General features: G+C 66.9%; 1 protein-coding gene across 5 annotated transcripts in view; it reads right to left on the bottom strand.

The window, feature by feature from the left end:
* PRDM16 (PR/SET domain 16) overlaps positions 1-18,458 on the bottom strand; it is a 272,002-nt gene that overhangs the window by 179,903 nt on the left and 73,641 nt on the right. For all 5 annotated transcript variants that reach the window (XM_036227890.1, XM_036227892.1, XM_036227880.1 and 2 more), the window contains exon 2: positions 6,205-6,554. In XM_036227890.1, coding sequence (XP_036083783.1) covers positions 6,205-6,554 — 350 coding nt within the window. The remainder of the gene's footprint in view (positions 1-6,204; positions 6,555-18,458) is intronic.

The raw sequence follows: 18,458 nt of genomic DNA, 5'->3' as shown, positions 1-18,458 counted from the left end.
CCTGAATGCGTGTTGGCCCCCACGGAGCCCCCACTGCCCTGGGACCACTGCAAACCCTGACGGCTCTCTGGGGTACAGAGAATCCATGTTACAAACGGTGGGGCCAACCTCCGGCCAGCGCTTAGGAGCTGCCAGGCCCCGCTGCAGCCCACGGGCCGGGCCATGGGACTTCTCACCGCCCAAAGGCGAGGCCCTCGGGCAGAACGCAACCCACGCGGGCCGTGGCCTGCACTCACGGGCACCCACGTGCCGCCAGGTCCTGCCTTCAATACTTCCCCTGAGTGTGTAACCCATACTTTTCTTGGGGAAAAAAGAGAGAAAGGAAGGAGGGAGGAAGGGGGGGGAGAGGAAAGAGCCCCCTTCTCATTGGCAGCCTTTGGGGGTCCCCGGGAAGGGCTGAGTGTCCCCCTCACCTCGGACCCCAGGGAAAAACCGAGCTGCCCCCCCGGGGAGCAGCCATACCCCCCCCCCGGCCCCACCCCCGGCAGGTCTCACTTCTGACAACTCGATGCCACTTGCCCCGTCTCTGGTTCGCAAGCACCCTGGTCCAGCGTACGATGCTTTGGCTGTGACTGGTGTGTGTGCGTGTGCATGTGTGTGCGTATGTGCGTGTGTGTGTGTGAGACAGAGAGACAGACAGTGGGTAAAATACCATTTAAGAAGTTGGTATTCATGGACGTCTCTAGAATATGAAAAGAAAACATTTATTTCCTTTTTCGCTTGTGAATCAGATGCTCTATTTAAAGAAAGGCCCCTTTGCTGGACTGCGGCTGAGTTATTACCCCTTAAGGAAGCGAAGGAGGCTCTCTGGAGGTATTCTTAGTCATTCTCTCTCCTTTTTTCTGAAATTCCTTATATACCCGTGCCGCGGAGCTGGGCCTAAGATAGTGCAGGATTTCATGGCATTCTTGGGCTAAAAACGTCTGGACCCGACCCGCGAAGCTCGGGGGAGGGGGAGAAGCCGGGCGGGGGTTCGCGACGAGGCTCCCCGTTGCCCGTGCGCGGTCCTTGTGGAGGCAGGTGGCCCCGGGTGCCGATGCCGCCCGACCCTCTGCGCACGCACGCCTGGCCGTCATCCCGCCGGACGGCACGTCCCCCAGGCCCCGCTCCCGCCGCGCGGCCGCGCGGACAGCCGGGACACACGTGCGCAGGTGTGCCGTCCCCGCGCCGAGCGTGGACACGTTTTCATCACTTCCCGAACGTCGATTTCACCTCCAAACTCATTCGGAAAATTATTCCGGGGCAAACGAAACAAAACAAAACAAAAAACCTTGCCATGTTTCTAGGCCTCACATACAACTCCAGGCAGAGCGGGGCGGCGGCGGGCAGAGCCCTCGGCCGGCAGGGCCGCACAGCAAGGGGGAGAAGGCGGCCGAGGAGGCCCGGACCCCACGGAGACTGGACCCCACGGAGACCGCACCCCACGGAGACCGCGTTCCGAGGTCGAAAGGGAAGCCCCAGACTGGGGGCCACAGGGCGGACGCACTAGGACGCCTCGTGACGCCCCGCCATGCCCGGCCAGGGCCGCGAGAGTCCCGGGGTGCGGGGGCCGGCCGCATCCGAGGAGCCCTGGGTGGATCTGCACCCTGCCCCCATCCCCGCCACAGCTGGAACCTCAGCCCTGGGGACCGGGGTGCCTTCTGGGCCCTCCGAGTCACGCCGGTGCATCTGTCCTGGAGATGGCGGTGCCAATTCCTGCTGCGGTGGCCACACCGGCGCTGCGGGGACCAGACGCCAACGGGCCGCGTCGTCGGCCTGCCGCTCTGGACCAAAGAGAGGCCTCCAAGCCCGTCCCGTTCTCAGGACGCGCGCCCCTGCCTGGGAGCAGAAGGCACCGGGTTTCCGCAGGCGCGTGCGGGCGAGCGCTCCCGGAGGCTGCTCTCCAGCCCCGGCCTTTCTTCAAGGCCGGCGTCCCGGATGGTGACTTAATCTTAAATGTACAGAAACGTCCCGGAATCTGAGAGTGCGGGGCTGTGGCACCCCGTACCCTGGCGACTCTGGGTGCCCACGGGTGGGGGCGGCGGGTCCTGGCCCTCGCCAAAGCCCCCCATGGGTCCCGGGATCCCAGAGGAGCTGGCTTGGGGGCCACATGGTTGGAGCGCTGGAGAACCAGGCAGCTGCTCCCCCGCGGCCAGGAGCTCCCCACAGGCCCGAGCACAGCCTGTCCGTCGACTGGACAAGTGAACGCGGGTGTTAATATTCAGAACCGAAGCCGAGACGCACTTGAGTAAATTGTTCAGATGATGAAAGCCCATCGACTCGCGTCAGCATTTCCCACCGGCCCCTCACGCGGGGCAGAGGCGTCATCCCATGGGAGCGTGCAGGCCAAGCCCGGCCGGCCACCGCGGGCTGGCTGTCGGGGGCGGCGGGCGCTCACCCACGGAGCAGGCGGAGCGCAGCCCCTCCATGTGGAAGGCGTGCGGGCGCCATCGCTGCCGGGTGGGGGCGGGGGGGGGCACATGGCGTCTCCGAAGCACCTGGTCCCCCCGCCCGTCGCCCTCGGGGCTGTCACTCGCAGGCATCTCTTAATTAGCCAAATAAACAGCACGATGATAAATGTCATGATTTACTCAACAAATGATCAAAATCATTGTATTTTTCAGACCCCAGGGCAATAAAAAGCAATCACGGGGTGATTTATTCCAGGCAGGGTGAGTGGCGGCTGGGGGGGCCGGGGGCACACCGCCTCCCTCCGAGGTGGAGTCCAGGGGCTGTCCCCACTCATGCCAGCTCCCGTCTGCCCCCACAGATGCAGCGGGCCAGGTCAGGCTCACGGGGAGACACTTCTGACGCAAGGTGCGTTTTTTCCCAAAATGACAGGAACCAGCTCCTGGCGTGCCCCCAAAACGCCCAGGAGGAGGTGTCAGAATGCTCCTGACGCAGGCGTGGGGAGGAAGCAGCGTGCGCGGGCAGACAGCGGGAGGGGGCTCGGCTCCGGCCACCCCCATCCCCCGCTGGCCGAGGCAGGCCGCTAGCAAAACGAAGGTGCCCAGCACCTCGACCCTGAAGGGCGGTCGAGGTCGTCTGTGTTGACCCTACTAGGAGACAGGGGAGTGAGTGACCCCGACGCAGTGCCTCGGCCAGGAAGTGAGTCGGTCACAGAAGGACACAGGGAACGGGGTCGTTCGCCCTGACGTCAGTGGGATGCCCGGAGCGGGGGTCCTGTCCTCAGGGTCCCGATTCCGCTCTGCGGGGTCCCAAAGCAACAGCAGAAGACCCCGCGCGACCTTGATCCCAACCAGGCCTCCGGGGGACACCTTCCCGTGCCCGCGGGGTCGCCTTCCCGTGCCCGCGGGGGATGCCTTCCCGTGCCCGAGGGGGGCGCCTTCCCGTGCCCACGGGGGACGCCTTCCCGTGCTCGCGGGGGGCGCCTTCCCGTGCCCGCGGGGGGCCCCTGCCCCAGACCACAGGAGGAACCGCGCTCCGAGCTCGGCCCAGCCCCCAGGGGTCCGAAACGAGACCGGGCCCTCCGCGGACTTTTGTCACGTTTGCTGAAATGTCATTACTTGTTTTCTTTCAGTGAATGAATACCACGTAAATTGCATTAAAATCAAATTACGCCGATTTATGAGACTGCACCACCGGCACGAGGGTGAACGACCGCACATGCGGAACGCCGGGCCGGCGCGTTCTCGCCTCCGCGTGCCGTCCCCTGACGTCCCCTGACGTCCCGGGTCGGCCCGGCCTCCGGGGACAACGTGGCCTCACACACGAACAGCTGCCCAGTCTCGCTGCCTGCTTCGAGCCGGGCCCGCCGCAGGCCCAGGAAGGGCGTCCCTGCAGGAGCAGGGAGGGGACGGGGGGCACCCAGGCCGCCTCATCTGCGTCGGTGACTCAGGAGCTCCCTGGGGGCCCAGCTGCGTCTGGAACCGCAGGAGGACCCGGGCTCTGGGGCCCGGGCCTGACGGGGAAGGGCACCCGCGGGTCCCTCCCGCCTCCCGAGCCGCCTGGAAGGAGCGAAGACAGGGCGGAACGGCACCGTCCTTTGGGGACACGTGGGCAATCCCAGGCCGGCCGCCCGCGAGGGGAGACGGCGCCCGCGGGGCCTGAGGCAGCCGCTTGAGCCTGGGTTCGCCCTGAGTTTTCGGGGCGCCGGTCCCTCCTCTCCTCTCCCCACTTCCCTGGGGAGCCGGCGGCTTCCTGTGCAATCTCACTCCCGTCACAGTGACGACGCGAACAGCTGTCCCGACCCACTTCCTGGAGGCCACGAAGCCTAAAGACAGATCGCAAAGCAGGTCCCCGGTGCCCGGACGCGCCCAGGACGCGGCCGGACGGCGGCGCTGGCCGAGGCCACCGCAGGGGTCACGCGCGGCCGAGAGCCGCCCGAGGGGCGGGGGGGCGGCGTCCCCTCACGGCCGCCGAGTACATACCAGCGCAAAGTCAACAGGCTGCGGCAGCCGCGGCCCGGCCGGGGCCAGGCACCGGGCGAGCGGCCGCGGCATGCGCCGTTTTTTAAAAAGCGAGCAAACAAACCCCATCAGAGCAGACAAGAGCAAAGTCGCCTCAAGGTCACCCGCGAGGCTGGTTCGCCCTCCAACGTCGAAAAGCCACCTGCCGACTAAATAGTCTGGACCTTTCTGAGTGTGTCGGACAAACACCCTTGGATTCCTCTCCCGAATGGCCGGGCAGGGGACGACAGGAAGGACGCGTCCGCAAAGCCACCTCGTAGCCAAAGACGCCGACCTGCCCCGCCGCGTGAGAACGCTCTCCGCGGGCCCGGAAGGGCCGTCCCTGAAGCCCACGAGAGGCCGCTCAGTGAGCAGCCACCAGGAGGGCGTGACCCCTCGCTCCCTTGCTCCCAGGCCCCTGGCGGGTCCATTCCGAAGGCGACCGTGACCGTGGGTGGCACACGTGGGTCTGCCCCCTCACGCCAGCGGGGACGCGCCCGGCTCACACGCCGCAGCCTGCCCAGCGGCGGCCGCCACCACATTGAGTCGTGGTGGATTCTGGAGCTCTCGTTCTCTCGTCCACCTGGTCGACCCACGTCCCGGCGGGGCCCTCTATGGGGCTGGCGCTCGGGCGGGGTGCATCCGTGTCCCCGGTGTGCACACCCCACGTGCTCCCGCGGACCACACTCCACCTGCCCGCTGGCGAGGGGGGGGCTCCTGGCTCTCGGGGCACACCCACCCGTCGCCCCGGTGCTGCCGGGCTGCAGGCAGCCTGCACCCCACAGGCCCGGGCAGCGCCACGTCCAGCCTCCGCTAGACTGTCACGGGGTCTCCGTGCGGGTGGCCCGGGCGCGTGGCAGCGTCGGGGACAGGCGCCCACCTGCGCATCCCGCAACTCCGGGGGGCAGTTCGGGCACAAAGAGCAAGGCATAGGAGCCGCAGCACCCCTCGTGAGACGGCAGGCGCAGCACCGCCCACGGCGCTGGAGGACGCACAGCCTGGGAACCTTCCAGAAGCCGGGAGAGGCTGGGAGGGTTGGCTCCCGCCCGTCGCTGCCCCGGTCCTGGCCACGGGGTCGTCTTCCCTGAGCAGACCCCAGCCCAGCGGTCACCGGGTCTGCTCCTGCGTTTCCTGCCCAGGCCCCCCAGGGGAGTGTCCATGGGGCTTGTGGTCCCCACAAGACCGCCTTGAAAACCCCCAGCCCGGGCTCCGGGGGCCTGAGCGGGACGCCTCCGAGGGAGGGATGCCTGTGGGGACATTGGTGCCCCTCATCTAACGTGCTCCGCCCCCCCGGGCACACACACGCGGGCCCCACGTCCCTGTGGAAGCCTCCCGCAGGTGCCCGCGGCAGGTGAGCTGTGCCCGCTGACCTGAGCGGGGTCCCCCCGGAGGGAGCGGCACGGGGGGCAGGACGCCCGGGGCAGCGCAGTCGCCAGGCACAGTCATGAGCCGAGCCGCCGCGCGCCTCTCACCAGGAGTCAGGCCCCCCGTGGGGGAGAGGCCCCCGCCCCCGCCCCGGCTCAGCCTCGGCCCCTGCGAGCCAGACGGGAAGCCGGGCCGCTTTAAGACGTGAGCTCATTAGAGACACATTTCCGGGAAGAGAGCGGGCACAGCTCACGGGGCCGCGAGGACCTCCCGATGCCCTCTGCGTCGCGTCATCCGAGCTGCAGGACAAAACGAGCCTGGGAAACGCGGCGTCCGAAAGCTCCCTCCGACCCGCCCAGCCTCCCGCGGGGGGCCGGGGCCCCGGGGCCGCGGCTGCTCAGCCGGCGTCATCGACAGCCGGGGTGCGATATCGACAGCGCGGGACGCTCACCTCCCATCCGAAGTCGGCCTCCTTCAGCGTGGCCCGGGGCGCCACCATGTAGGGGCCAAACCGCTCCCCGGGCTCCATCCTCCGCTTCGCCCAGACGCCCAGGCCGGCCCCCGGGACGGAGGACTCCCGGAGCTCGAAGTCCGGCGGGATCGGAATGTCCTCGGGAATGTAGACGGGCGCCTCGTAGGGCGAGCCCTCCTTGGGGGTGAAGTCCTCGCTGGTGGGGAAGGGGGACGCGGGCCCCATGGGGATGGGGGACATGACGCTGCCCTCGGTCTCGTCCTCGGCACTCTCGCCAGCCAGCAGGTCCGGGTCCGGCTCGTACATGTTGTTTACAATGTCGCCGTCACCTGAAGGAGACAACGCAGTGTCAGGCTCCGTGTGAGGCTCAGGGACCGCCCGGGTCGGGGACCCAATAGGAAGCGGGGGCCTCAAGAGGCCCAGAAGTGGCCCAGTCACCGCCCCCGCCCAGGGGACGTCACCTCTGCTGGTCCCGGGCCGATCGGCCCGTTAGAGGCGCCCAGGAAGGGCACCCACCAGCTCCTTCAGGAACCAATGTTTGGACCTGCGGCCCGGCCCCCTCCCGCGCCCTCCCACGGCCCCACACAGCGACCTGAGGACCCGTGTGCCCGTTCTGCTTTGGGAGGGTGAGGAAAGGAGCCGCCCACGCTCCGCAAGGATGGGGACAGTGGGGGAAGCTGTCACACGGGCACGCGGCGCGGGGCTGATGGTGACATACACGTTCCAGAACCATCCACCAGGTTTCTGCCTGCGGCCTTAGAAATCAGGGCACAGGGACACAGCCCAGGTTCTCGGGAGGACTCAGGACCTGGGTTCCTATGAAACTGGCCCTGACACCTGGGCCACTCTGGGCCCTGGGAAAGGTTCCTGAAAGTTCCTGACGACCTCATGCCAGGACACAGGCTGCCGAGGTCACGAGCGTGGGACTCACGGGGCTGCAGGTAACAGGACTGAGCAGAGGCAGAGGGTCTCTAATTGTCTTGTCTAGGTGGCCTCTCTTTGGGGTGTCCTGAGTGGCAGTTGGTGACACCTGGCCATCCACCAGGGGCTGGCCTTAGGCCTAACGGAGGTGGTGAAAAGTGGGCTGGGGACAGCAAGGGGCGGGTCACACAGTCGACCCCAAGTATTGAAAAGGCAGATGAATGTTCACAGCACATGATCTACAACCCCCCAAAGCTGGGATGGCCAGGTGTCCTCAGCAGGTGGAAGATGGACCACGTGTGGTCCCCAGCACAGGGGAGTATTACTCGGCCAGGAAGAGGGCGCTCGCTGCCACGTGGCTGCACCCGGAGCAGCTGAATGAGTGAGAGGAGCAGGCGGCGCGGCCCGCAGGACGCCAGTCACGTGGAATGTCCAGACAGGCGAGGCCCAAGGGCCCGATTCACGATTCACGATTGGCTGGTGGATGCCAGGGGCGGGGCCGGGGGCAGGGCCGGGGGCGGGGCAAGGGAGGGGAGGGTGGGGCCCTGCGCGGGTGTAGGGTCTCCTCCAGGGAAGAAAGTGTCCTGGAACTGGTCAGAGGGGGCGGTTGCACAACATCGCGAATGTGCCAAGTGTCACTGAATTGCTCACTTTAAAACGCCTAAATTTTTTATGTATGCGAATCTCATCACTGTTTAAACAAAGAAGGGTGAGGAACAGAGGAGCGGGCCGCGGCTCTGGCTCAGGCCACTGACCTCTGATCCAGACGCTTCCGCCTAACTCCCTCCTTTGCGCTGGGTTGAAAACCTGTGAAAGTGACCCGGCGGCTGCGGTCACTTCGGCCCTCTGCGGCGGCCCCTCCCCTCTGCCTGCCTGCCTGGCTGGTGAACAAAAGTCTCCACGGAGACAGGAACTTTTAAGTACAAGAAAAATGACTTCGGGTTCCTCACGCTGGTGGTAAACAGATCTGCTCGAGAAGTAACAAAATGTTTTCTTTCAAAAGAAACCAAAGTCTTGATGCAAAAAAAATCATGGGCATAACACTTATTTAATTTAGCAGCATTCACAGAAGTAATTATTATGTTTTGAGTGGCCAACGGTTCCTTTTTAATTGACTGGCAGGGCCCTTTCAAAAACGCCACCCCCTCCACCCAAAGGACCAGAGCTGTTTAGGTTTGAAAGGACACCCCACGAGCCTTCCCGCCACCGCGCGCCACCCGAAGGTAAATTACAAGGGGCGTAATTAAGATGCCCCCTCGTTACTGGAACTGGGAACTGCGTGGGGCTCGCAAACAAAAGGGGGTTGGAGGCCCCAGGGCCCCTCACACCCTGTCCTCTCGCACTCCCCGTGGGGGTGAGGCCTCTGCCTTGGGGACTGTCAGGAATGACAGCGGCTCCTTGTGCGGGTCAGACCCGCATCCGCGCATGCGCATCTCGGGGCTCTTTTTTGTTTTCTGGATTTTTTTTCTGTTTGAATTCTACTTCGCCAAACGCCTCACTCACTGGAGGAAAATCAACACTTCAGGGCATGTTTAATCTACTGGCTGAGCAAACAGCGCGGGAGAGGCGGCGGCGCTTCCTGCTGATTGCAGGGTCGATGCTCCGTGCTCGGTGCTCCCCAGGCTCCCCCCGCCCCCGCCGGTGCAGGGGTCGATTGCCTGGAGCGCCCGGAAACCCGTCTGCATTCTCACTGCTGGGGGCAGAGCCCTCTCCGTTCAGAGATGGGTGATAGGAGACCCAATCACTGTGCAGAAAACATGTAGAGAAAATGGGGTGCAGCGAGAGCCCCGAGGCCCTCGAGGAAGGGGAAAGCTGCTTGGAGGCCGCCAGAGCCGGGTCCGGGCCACGCACAGACCGTCCCGCTGCGCAGGGCCCTGGGGGAGCCAGACGGGGCGGCCCCTCTGCCCGGACCCCGGGCCCTGAGCCGCCTCCGCCCACTGTCTCGGAGGTCAGGACGCACAGTCGAGGACAGGAGCCTGTCACAACCCGAAACAGGCTGTGCCACGGAGTGTGGTTCGCCGGTCAGGGGACCCCGGGGCACGCATTTGGGCTTCGTGGCAGTTTCAGGCTAGGGGCTCAGGGCCGAGGCCATCACGCCTGGCCATTCTTTTGGGAGGCCGCCCAAAATAATAAAGGCAGAGCGGTGAGGGGCCGGGAGGGGTGCGGCTCCGACGGGAGGAGGCGACACGGGGAGGCGGAGGGATCCCGCGCGCGGCCCCGCCACGCCACCCGCAGCAGCGCGCGGGGTCCCAGCCAGGCCTTGGTGAGCTCAGCGCCCACGCGCGCCGTGGAGGCGGGTCTGGCAGCACTGAGCGCGTGAGCGGCGGCCACTGGCCCATAAACCAGGTCAAAGAGGTGGAGAAACCCGGCTGTCCCCGGTCGGGACCCTGCCGCCTTGGGCCGCCGTGTCCTCTGCCGTCTCCCTGCCCCTCGGCGGAGGGCTGGGCGTCTTCCCTTCACAGCGGGCGCCGTCTGCCTCCTCTCCCTCCAGCCGAAGCCACCCACCATCTCCCAGAGCGCCCCACCTACACGGCAGGGTCTGGACGGTGGGGGGAGACCCCAAATTAGGGCGATGCGCTCCACTAGCGGGTGCGGAGGGTCCCTTCCGCGCTGTCCCCACGAGGCTGGCGGCTGAGCAAGCAGTGTCGCAGGAGGGCGATGACTCCGCAGGTAAAGACCACCGGCTCCTCCCCTGAATCCCCAACACCCGCTCACTCCTCGGGGAACTGGGCAGGTCCAAGCGAGCGAGGGGGGGGGCGCTCCTCCCACTCCACGTGTGCTTGCCCGGCTCCCCCTCACTGTGCCAGTGGGGTGTCAACACAACCATTCACACCTCCTGCCCCACCCTGCACACCCCCGGGGGGGGGGGCGGGAAGTGAGTGTGAGAGTTCCAGAATGAGTGTGTAAGGATGAGCACGCGTGTGAGGGTGGGGGTCTGTGAAGAGTGTGTGAGGTGATGGGGTCCTGAAGACACATCCAAGGTGACCTCGGCCGCCCCGCCTCCACGAGGGGGTCTGCATGCCGGAACTCCCGGCCCTCCACCTGGAGACCAAACCACGGGAGTCTCATCCCTTCCTCCTTCAAGCAGGAGGCGAGGGCAGGCCTCAGCTGCCCCCCCACACACACACACACGGGCTAAGAGCATCCCACAGGGTCACCCCAGCGCCACATCCTCACACCGCCAACGCCCCCGCGGAGGAGCTGCGGAGGACTGGCCCTGGCCACATGCCCCCTCCATGGGGCCAGCTCCCCCTCCCCCTGGTGCTGGCTCACTCCCTCCTCCTTGGGCTCACTGCTCCTCCCCCAGGCCACCCCTACTTGGCTGTAGTAGGCTCCTGCCTCTAGACACACAGTGCCCTGTCTACCCAGCAGAAGACACTGCACTGTGTCCAGCAGACACCGCCCCCCAGGTCCCCAAGTCCCCAACCTTTGTGCCATGGCCCAGAGACCTGCTGGGCTCTGTGGGTCCCCGCAACCAGGAGCCAAATGGGGAAGAGCTGGCTCACCCACCCGGCTCAGCCTCGACGAAGCTCCTGACCACCTTTATGAGGTCCCTCCTGGAGGCAGTGGGGACCGAGGAGGAGGGGGAGGCTTCCCTGGATAGAGGAAGCGCTTTGCTTTGCATTTGCAGTGACATGAGGCCCACGTGGATGCTCTTCAGCAGAAGAGAGCTTTCAGGGCGGGAATCGGGGCTAGAGGTCACAGGAGGAGCAGCTGCGGCACCTTAAGGGCTGGGTAGCTCTGCATCCTGCCCCTGGCTGTGGACACTTCAGGCAAGTTAAAGCCCCCGTCTGAGGAGGGTACATTGTATCTACATCCTCCACTGTATCCTTGTCAACACCCCGCTGTGAGTCTGGAGCTCTGCAAATGGTTATTTATTTAGCATCTGTGCATCGCAGCGCAACTGCCTGTGAATCTACAATTACTTCAATTAAATTTTTGATTAAAAGGGCACCTACTCTGAAAACCCAGAGCTCCACCTGTGCGCACAGGTGTGATTCCTTCGGCTCTGAGGCTTTGCCTGAGAACACGTTTAATTAGTCTCGCTGGTCAGACTCTGTGTCCTGGCCGGGGTCCCCCCGCCCTAGGTGCTGCAGCCCCCAGCTGATCCCTCCCTCTCTGGGCTTCAGGAAGAAAAGAAGAAAGTTCGTGCAAATCACCTCAGACCTGGTCACCTATCACCTTCAACACCCTCCTGGGACACTGGGTGCCAGGTGGGGCTGGGATGGGGCGGCCAGTGAGGAGTCGCCCAGAGGGAGAGTGAGCCCCCCAGTCTGCACCTTCTTCTGCTCCCCCGCCCCCCCCCTCCGCAGTGATAGCCCATCTGGCAATCATCTCGGGGTCATAGGTCAAATGCTAATTGTCCTCCGATGATTCGATGCTGCCCCACCCCCGGGGCAGGCACTACCCTCTCCCCAAATAGGGGGGAAGAGATCGTCAGAAGAGAGAGGATGATGGGGGGCCACTGTGCCGCCCGAGAGCGAGCTGCTCGGGAAGGGGCCTCGTGGGACCCGCCGTGGACCCCGAGCTCGGTTTGCTGCCGGGGCTCCGATGGCGAGGCGGGTCTGCAGCAGACCCCACCCAGGCCCTGCGAGGTCAGCCGTCTTCCAACCTCAGCCTCCGCCCACTCCCTGTGGGGTTGGCGCGCACGGCCCTGCCCAGGGAGGATACGCCGGCTGACCACGGCCCGCCCTGGCCGCCACCCAAGGCCCACCCTGCACTCTGCAGCCGGTCCACGGGCTCCAGGAGCCCATCCCGGCCACCCCACTGGACCAAGCCCCAAAGTCCCGTCGCTTTCTCAGACCCGAAGCCGACGAAACCGCCTCCTGAGCTCGTCCCCAGAGGAGCACTCCGGCAGCCCGGCCCGGGCTGGCCCCTCACCGTCAGCCAGTGACAGTGGACGTGGCTGGGCCCCAGGCTGCGTTTCTTGCGGGAGACCGGCCGGCCCTGCCCGGCAAAGCTGGGACACAAGGGCGCAAGGGGCCGGGGGCCGGGGCTGCGTGCACACCTGTCGTCAGAGGGATTGCACTGGCATCGAACTGACCGGGCCTGGACCCTAGTCTAAGGCAGGCCGCCTCGTCTGGAGACGCCCAGGTGCGCTTAGGAGACAATGGCAGACCCGAAATGTCCCTGGAGACCAGGCCACACGGTGTGGTGTCCGGTCACGGGTCAGGCCGAGGGTCAGGCCGAGGTGCCCAGGCGGCTCTGCACCCAGAGACGGAACCGCACCCGCAGCCACCAGCGTCGCAGGGAAGGGCAGGCCGTGCCGAGAGGCAGGTGTCCGGCAGCAAGGGATGGCCTCCAGCATGGGAGCCGGGCTGCGACCTTGCAGACCGGCAGTTACTGCCGCGCGGCCGGGGGTGGGGCTGGGGGGGTCTAGAAGCGGGAGACCCAGCTGCACTGACAATTTAGGGAATGTTGGCACCCCTACAACTCCTGGGCCCCACCCCAGACACTGGGTTCAGGCAAGGTGGTCTATGGGCACACGAGCCCCCGGAGTGTGACAGCCACTGTTGTGGCCGTGGGGGGCCCTGGAGGACTGGGGGGTCCTGGGGGGGCAGCCCATGTCAGGAATGCCAACGCGAGAAGAGCACATCTCAGAAAACGGGGCTCAATGCAGAGGGGGCGCCCCCTCGAACGCGCCCGGGACCCGCGCCAGCTGCCCCCAGGCCTGTCTCACGTGTCCCTGACCCACGCGAGTCGGCCGCAGGCCACCCAGCGGGGAGAAGCGACTCACCGCCGCCCGCTCCCAGGACCCGCCTCTGGTCGCCAAGAGAAGCCGCCCCTGTCCCCCGCCCGACAGAAACACTTCCAGGCGGCTTCGCCCGCACGGCCCGGCCAGCGCTGGTCCCGTCGGCCGCTGTGACCTGGCCGGCCGCGTCGGAGAGGGTGATGCTCGCCAAGGAATCCCAGGGGTGGGCGCAAAGGCTCCCCGCCGGGTCCGCAGAGCGGTCTCCACAGGCGGCGTCTGGGCCCCCGAGCCGCGTGTGTTGACGGAGCTTGTGCAGGCGACAGGGGACCAAGGCTATGACAGTGACCCTCAGCGCCCGCCCCCCAGCATCACACCCAGGTCGACCACGCCCGCGACACCCAGCTCGACCGTGTGGGGCCCCTCTGATCCGTTTCAGCCAAAGCCTCCCACACGGAGGCCGCCGGACACAGCAGGTCCTGGCCTCCCGGAGTGTTCCCTTCCCCAGCCTGCGCGTGGGGCCTGGGCCTGAAGTCCGCATCGTACCAACCCACAGCAAGGACCCCAGAGCACGCCCTCTCCCAGGGAGAGGCAGGTCGGGGCATGGGACACCACCCCCTACCGTCCCCCGCAGGCCGGGGCATGGGACACCCCCCCCCCACCGTCCCCCGCAGGCCGGGGCATGGGACACCCCACCCCCCCACCATCCCCTGCCCTGGGTTTTAACGGCAAAGGTAGCATTAAATCCCGCGGGGCCTGTCGAAGCAGAACTTAAAGGTGCCGTTCAGTCCAGCTCGCTGTGGGAAAGGAATGTGGCGGCCGAGACAGGTGACAAGCCCGTGTTCTCACTGCAGTGGGACGCCCGAGAAAGTCCCAGCGTGTCGTGGCGGGTTCCTCCTGTGCCGCAGAAGGCACGGGGATGGAGGGAGGCTGGACGGACGGATGGTGAACGAGTGGACGGACGGAAGGGCGGGTGGCTGATGGCGGATGAGGAGGTGGGTGTGTGCATGCGCAGACCATCCCGAGGGTGATTCCTGCCAGAGAGGGCGTAAGGCAGGAACCCGCCTGCCCACTCCTGACCCCCTTCCCCACAGGTGAGCCCCATTAACAGGACCCCTGGCTCCTCCGCCCCGACTCTGACTGGTTAGCCTGGGAGAGACCTGAGCCCCCACCTCTAGAAGGGGACAGTGTTTTCCGCTGCCCTCCGGGGCTGCCCCTTCACCCATGGGCAGCGGCCTGCCTGGACGGCATTCCAGGGGTGAGGCAGGCACGTCTGTGATTCTGGGGTTCGGCCCTCTCGGTGGAGAGACACACTTTCCCACCTCTGGCTCTTGAACCCCACAAGGAGGAGTGCTGCGTACGGAGCCTCTCTGAGACCCCAACACGACCCCTGCCCTCGAGCCTGGAAGCCCATACGGCTGTGACTGGCACAAGGGCCGTCCCGCTGCTGCTCGGGGGACAGAGGGGAGCCCTGAGTCAAGCCGGGGTGCGCAAGCCCCTGGAGGAAATGGTAGAGTGAGGCTTCTTATTTCCAACTGCAGATTCCTGGGCTGCTGTGTTTCTGCCAAGTGCAGCCAGGCAAGGGGGAGCCCCGCCCTCGAGGGAGGGGTTCCGGGGTGCAGGGGAGCATCCTGCAGCCCCACTTCCGGAGCGGGTGTGTCAGAAAGGGAAAGGGCCGCAGGCGGGCTCGGCACTGCTGGCGCTCACGCTCCGACCACGGCAAACGCGGCGCCTCCTCCCCCGGCCCAGACCTCGCCTGCCAGATGAGAACCGAGAACCGAGCCGCGCGGGCTCCAGGGATGGCCCGTGAGGCGCTGAGGATGCCGGGGACCCACCGCCCGCCGTGCCGGCTTCCCCCTCGCCCCGCGGCCGGAGCTCCCGAGCCGCGAGCAGAGCGCGGCTGCCGTTCACGCGCCGGACGAGCAGCGCTGAGAAGAGACGTTCCCGCAGGCACGCGAAATGCCAGTGACGATCGGTCGCCGTTTACGGTCGCAGCCCCGCGCCCGGGACCGTCCCCACAGGGCCCAGGAGCTGGCCTCGGGCCTCGTCACAGCCCTGTCCCCGCTCGCCTGCCGGGGCCCGAGGCACGGGACCGTCCCCGACAGAGGGGTGCGGCTCCCATCCCTCCCCGGCCCCGACGAGGCAGCACCCGCCGACCCGACCGCGGCCAGGCTCGTGCCGGCGCCGGCAGGGTCAGCCCAGAGCGCGGCCTCCTCGTGGCGATGAAGCGAGGTCAGAACCGCCCGCGACCTGTCCAGGCCCCTGTCGCTCGGGGCGACAGCAGCCCCAAAGACCGCTGTGGGCGTAACGGTGCCCCCCCACCCCCACCCCCCAGAAGGTGCGTTCGGTCCTAACTCCCGGTCCCTGCGAACGAGCCCTGACATGGAAACAGGGCCATTGCTGAGGGGGTCGGGCCACGTGACGTCATCGGGTTTGGCTCCAATGCAACATGACCAGTGTCCTCACAGGAGACAGAGACACACAGAGAGATACGGGATGGGGGGGACGGCCTCGGAGGACGGAGGCCCCCAGTCACGGTGCTGGTCACTGCAGCCACGAGCAGACACAAAGGGCCAGGCCGAGGGCGGGGGGGGGGCGGCCTCCTCTCCCAGGCCCCCCGCCGGAAGCTCCCTGCCGGCCCCGTCTGCCCCCGTCTGCCCACAGCCCCGCGCAGCAGGCCGGCGGCCCACGCGCTCCGCAGAGGAAGGCGCTGCTGTGTGGAGGGCCGAGGGGCCGGCGAGCCTTTGCTGGGAGTGCGGCCTGAGCGGCAGCCCCTCCGAGCCCGGGACCCGGCTTGTCCTGCAAGCCAGGCCCCAGCTGCTCGCCGGCCACTGCCAAGCTCAGCCTACGCCAGGTCACGGCCCCCTCCCAGGGACCAGCGGGGGCGACGGCCTGCCTCCGGGGGGCCCCCCGCCAGGCTCTGGCCCTCGCCCGCAGCCGGGCCTGGCTGCCGGGGGTGCTGGCCGAGACCGAGGCACGGTGCGCCCACTGCCCACGCTCGCCCCCACCACAGCCCTGGGGTCCCCCCTTCCGACCGAGCCGACAGGGCCGTGGGGGCTCCGACCGGCAGCCCAGACCACCTGGCCCTTACGAAAGCCGGCGCATTATTCTGAGGCGATTATTTATCCACGCGATGCTCCGGGGACCGCGGGACCCGTTGCTGCCTCCTCGTGCTCCCACCGCCCCGGGCAGGGCGTGAGTGCCTGATGCCACTGTAATTTCGATCAAGGCTTGTTCCCGGTGAAAAGCCTCTTTGTTTCAGAGAGATGTGATTTGGCCTTTTTTCTTCCTCTCTTTTATTTCTTGGTTAATATACCACTTCCCTGAGCCCCAGGGCACCGCGGTAGCCGCGGAGTGCTCAAATCTCACTGTTTTTCTTCTAAATCACAGCCGGCTCCCCCCCCCCCCCGGCCCCGCACGGAGCGCCACGTGAGCGGGCGGCCAGGCAGGGGTGTCTCCGGGGACCCCGCGCCTCCCGTGCTGTGAATGCGCCCGGGGGAGCCCCGGCCCACACGGCCCTCCGCATATCGAGGGAGGCTGGCTCCAGACCCCGCGCTGTGACCTCACACTCGGCACCTCCCCGGAGCTTTAGAAGGATTATGATAAAAGACACACGACGCGGACTTCACCATTTTGACCGTGTCCGAGCACACAGCCCGGCGGCACCGACCGCACCCGCGGGGTCCCGCAGCCGTCCCCACCCCCGTCTGCAGGACGTTCCGTCTCCCCTAACTCGCGCTCTGCGTCCGCTCACTGCCCGCCCCGCCCCCAGCCCCCATCTCTGCGGACCCGGCTCCTCCCGGGCCTCCCGTGGAGTCGCGCGGTTCCTGCCCTCTGTGACCGGCTCGCCTCACTCGGCACACTGCCCTCCGGGCCCGTCCACACCAGGCCGGGCGTTGGGATGTCCTTCCTTTCTGGGGCTGAGTGACGTTCCGCCGTGTGGACGGACCACGTTGTGCTCATCCAGCCACCTGTCCACGGGCACCTGGGTTGCTTCCACCTTTTAAAAGGCGACCGTGCCCAGTGATGCTGAGAGCGAGGCTGCAGACACCTGTTTGGGTCCGCGGGGCGCTTTCCGCGCCGCCGAAGCCCGCGGGGAACAGGGTCTCACAGGCTGCCCCGCCGAAGCGAAGCCGGGCTCCCGTGGTCGGCCTCCACCCCGCCCGTCCCAGCGGATCCGTGGGTCCTTCCCTCCTTCCCGCAGGCGGGCTCTCCCGGCTTGCCACAGACGCTCCCTGAACCTCGGCGGCCCATCCAGCCTGGGAGACTGTCGTGGGGTTCAGAACAGCACAGCACCCGCCTGTGGGGACACTGCCCCCGGCACCGTCACCGCACAATCGTCAGGTCCACCTTCCGAGCACGGAGCGAGCCAGCGGCCAGCAGGGCCCGCAGCACCACCGGGGCCCCGTCCCCCTGAAGCACCCCTCAGCACCCCACCGTGCCCACCTGCACCCCTGCAACGACGGGGACCCCGTTATGCTGGCAGGGAGCATCTGTTAGATGGCGGTGGGTCCTGGAGGAGCCCACAGAACAGGGCTTTGCTCTCCAGAGCTGGGCAGGGTGCAGGATTTGGGGTTTGGAGAGGCCCCCCTCCACACTGGGCTTCGGGAGGCCGTGCTGGTGGCAGTGGAGGTGGGGGGTCCTCAGGTCCCTCCCACGGCCGGTCAGGTTGGCTGGGCCGCCGGCCCGAGGGCGCTGGGTCGTGGGCTCACACGAGTTTGGGGGCAGGACCTCCAAGACCCACGAACACACTTTCCGCAAACCAAGGGCTTAAGTGGGGTGCGAGGGTCGCCCGCCTGCTCGCTGCAGGCCACGTGCAGCGCGGAGGGTTTGGGGGACGAGCCGAGGCCAGGAGGCTCTGCAGGGCGGGGCCCCAGGAGCTGGCCCTCGCCTCCCCCCGTCCGGGCAGCACGTGGACGGGGATCGGGTTAGGCTGAGCCAACGTCCCGATGACCGCCACCAAACTATCTACGGACAGATGTATTTCTTCAGCTCCTACACACTGGGCCTGCGGCTGCCGCTCAAGGCTGGAGGAGTCACCCCGGAATGAAAATCACAGGAGGAACAAAGCGGCCCCAGCATCCGCCCCTTGCCTGGAAGGCTGGTCTCCCCCGGGTCCTAGTGCGGCTGGGGCGTCCGTGAGGGCCCCGGGCAGGGAGGGCAGGATGGATGGGAGGGGAAACGGCCCTGCTTAGAGACCCCATCAGCCGGGTTTGGGGTGAAGCCCTCCGCTGTGAGCCTTCTGCCCTCCGGCCCCCTTGCTTGCAGGGCAGGCTCTGCGATCCGGAGCGTGGGTAGGACCTGGGCGTTCGCGGGCGGCGGAGGGTCCGCCAGGTCCACCCGCCTCTGGCCCTGGAGATGGGGTGGCCGGCCGCTGGCGGGAGCGATCCCCGGCCCCCTTCCCTCTCTCTGGAGGTCAGCCGGCTCTCTGCCCAGCCCTGGACCCCACCGAAGCAGAGGCGGGGGGCTGCACAGGCCGGGCTCCTCTGCGGCCAGGACTGGGGGCTCAGATCGCCCAGATGCCCCAGGGGAAGGCAGCATTCCCCTGTCCCTCAGCTCTGGGGTCCCGGGGGACCTCCCTGTTGCTGCTCTACCCAGGCACCTGTCCCGTCCCCTCTGCCGT

Source organism: Rousettus aegyptiacus, unplaced genomic scaffold (genome assembly GCF_014176215.1).
Source record: "Rousettus aegyptiacus isolate mRouAeg1 unplaced genomic scaffold, mRouAeg1.p scaffold_m13_p_1, whole genome shotgun sequence".
NCBI classification, from domain to species: domain Eukaryota; kingdom Metazoa; phylum Chordata; class Mammalia; order Chiroptera; family Pteropodidae; genus Rousettus; species Rousettus aegyptiacus.
This window is presented reverse-complemented; position numbering and strand designations above follow the sequence as displayed.